Raw genomic sequence first — 3,012 nt, forward strand, 5'->3', positions numbered from 1 at the left:
ATTGAAAGCACAGGTGTCAAAAGGACCATACGATTTACTTACTTCAAAGAAGCGAGCAAAATCAATTGAACTGCGAACATTTAATGAGGATATAGAATCTTACACGGAACCTAATTATTTGGGCGATTGCTTCCTGCTTCCCTAGGCCTAGTAGATAAAAGACGTGAATTAAAGTTTTTCTTACTAGTCTGTGATTGAAAGTAGTAGACATTGGTGAAAAGTGATCTTTTAAATACAACAAAAGGTGTTAAATGGACCATCCAGCGCTTATGTATGATTCCCTCATATATGTCTCAAAATTGACTATGAATAACAAAATGGGAACAATATAGAACTTGCAGAGTTTGTGCTGCCACGCCACGTTGAAACTATGGTTTAGACTTTTTGACCTGTAAGTGGAGCATCATGGGTATCATCAAACGCAGGACCCCACCTGGACCGCGGTTCACCTTCAAATGCATATGTCTCTTGACCGCCTTATTTAGTGGAAGCGCTCTCATATTCATAGTATCAAGGTCTAACAATACCCTGTTCTTAATATCAGAAGACTATGAGGATTTATATGAGAACCAGGACTATAACGAAGAATATGAACCTGAAAATACTAGCACTATACATACGGAGGGATGTCGTATACCTTTCATGAACACAGTTGAAGAATCAGTGCGAGAACTCATTCCTTTAAATTATCCTAATGATATGGAACCCTGTAAAGGTAATCCTTTGGTAGAATCAAATAAGACTCATATTTGGATTCAGAAAGAAAATATAAAATATTATAAAATAGAAGACCCAAAAAATCTAAAATGCTGTTACAAATCATTTTACCGTCCAACACAGATAGATGATATAACCGCCACAAATAACGACGAAAGAGTGAGATATAATAAATGTGTATATTTTAAACATACAATAGAAGTTACTCATGAATTTGTTAGAGTTATTTGTGGAGATAATGAAACCGTATTTGATACTTTTCTACTTTTTGCACGAGAGAAAGAAACAGGCAAGGACTTTAAGGATAAAAAAGATTTACCTTATAACGTATTAATTTTAGGCATAGATTCTGTATCAAGATTAAATTTCCACAGAACGATGCCTAAAACAGCTGCTTATATGAAAGACTTGGAAGCCGTAGAGTTACATGGATACAATAAAATTGGTGATAACACATTTCCCAATTTGATAGCTGTGCTACTTGGGAAGAAAGATACAGAACTGGAAGACACATGTCTTCCGAACACACGGGCGTTTTTTGACAACTGTCCCTTCATCTGGGAGAAGTTTCAGCGGGCTGGATTTTCAACCGCCTTGGCAGAAGACAACGCTTCTATGGGAATGTTTGATTTCGTGAAACGTGGCTTTGTGGGATACCCCACTGATTACTATTTCCACACATTCATCCACCAAGCTGAACACCACGCGGGCACAAATAAGGACAATCATGCTTTCTTGTGCATGAACGAAAAATTCTTCTTCAAAATCCTCTTAGACTATGTTGAAGATTTAGCAACGACTTTGAAGAACAAATTATTCGGATTCTTTTGGGAAATCACTATGAGTCACGGTAGATTAAACTACCCAATGGTAATGGATGACAGTTATACCAACTTCTTTATCAAAATGCATGATTCTGGATATTTGAACGAAACTATTATCTTCTTTATGAGTGATCATGGCATGAGATGGGGTGCGTTTCGTCAAACAAGGCAAGGATATTTAGAAGACAGGCTGCCATTTGTGTTTGTCTTATTTCCTCCATCATTTCGTGAAAAATACAACTTGGCTTATACAAATCTGAAGTTGAACAGCCGTCGTTTAACAACGCCTTTTGATATACATTCTACATTACTTGATCTAGTAACTTTAGATAACATTGAAAATGAAAGAATAGATTCACGTAGCAACGAAAGTTACTCCAATCATCGTAACATCAGTTTGTTTCTCCCTGTCCCAAGGAACAGGACGTGTAAAACAGCAGATATAGACGACCACTGGTGCGCGTGTCACAGCAGAGTGGCCGCATCTCGTGAAAGTGTTGAAGCGAGAGAATCTGCTGAGTTTGTTGTGTCACATCTAAATAATCTTCTCAAGGAGTATCCTCAATGTTCTAAACTGAAGGTGGCTGAGGTGATGAGTGTGACTGAACTAGTATTGTCTGGAAGTGAGTATACGAAGTGGCGTGAGTTGAGTGTGGTGGTACGGACGTCGCCGGGGGGAGGTGTGTTCGAGGCTACGGTGGGGAGGGGGGCAGGGCGATGGTCGCTGGCTGGTGCTGTCAGTCGATTAAACTTTTATGGTGACCAGAGCCACTGTGTACCGCATTATCAACTGAGACTGTACTGTTACTGCAGTTGATTAGACATTGCAAGTGAGTGTGTAAACGGACACTATGTGAACTTTGTAAATCATTTCAGAAGACAGTACATATCTACAAGAAACGTGTCTTCCTAACACACGGATTTTTTTCCCGAACTTTCCCTACCTAGTTAAATAGTATTTGTAAATATAACGGTAAATATATAAATGCCGCTTTAAAATAACATTGTCGATTTTTTTGCATCTCAATCAAGATAACCAAACATAAACATTATGTTACTTGAATAGTTATAACGTCCAATTTCATATTATTGTCATCTCAAAACCTCAAAACAAGTTCAGCGTGCAATCCATTAAGTATTGAGAGTAAATCAGGTCGCGTAGAGCCTCCGCGGAACCCGATCCCTGCTTAATGGGCCGTGAACCAATCGCAAAAAACGTGTTTCTGACCTCCAGGGGAATATTTAGACAGAACTGACGAATCTATTTGGTTGAGTGTAATTGTTAAATCATGGAGAAAGGATGACAAATATTTGGATTTCCTGTTCCTCAAATGTAAGAAACAACTCCCGTACTTAATTCATAATGTATATAACTAAATGTATAATATGTAAGATTTTAAAAACTGTTGTTGTTGACTGATTGAACATGGACTAAGATCTTCATATCCATTTTATATCAGAGTATTTAATA

The 3,012-nt window shown here is 37.9% G+C and overlaps 1 protein-coding gene across 1 annotated transcript; it reads left to right on the top strand.

Annotated features, from left to right (window-relative positions):
- The first annotated feature begins 405 nt into the window (after positions 1–405).
- LOC125234831 lies at positions 406–2,358 on the top strand. Its single transcript, XM_048141244.1, has 2 exons — positions 406–715; positions 995–2,358. The coding sequence occupies exons 1-2, from the start codon at positions 406–408 to the stop codon at positions 2,356–2,358; spliced, it is 1,674 nt and encodes a 557-aa protein (XP_047997201.1).
- Positions 2,359–3,012: the final 654 nt, after the last annotated feature.

The sequence above is a fragment of the Leguminivora glycinivorella genome, chromosome 2, assembly GCF_023078275.1.
Source record: "Leguminivora glycinivorella isolate SPB_JAAS2020 chromosome 2, LegGlyc_1.1, whole genome shotgun sequence".
NCBI classification, from domain to species: Eukaryota; Metazoa; Arthropoda; class Insecta; order Lepidoptera; family Tortricidae; genus Leguminivora; species Leguminivora glycinivorella.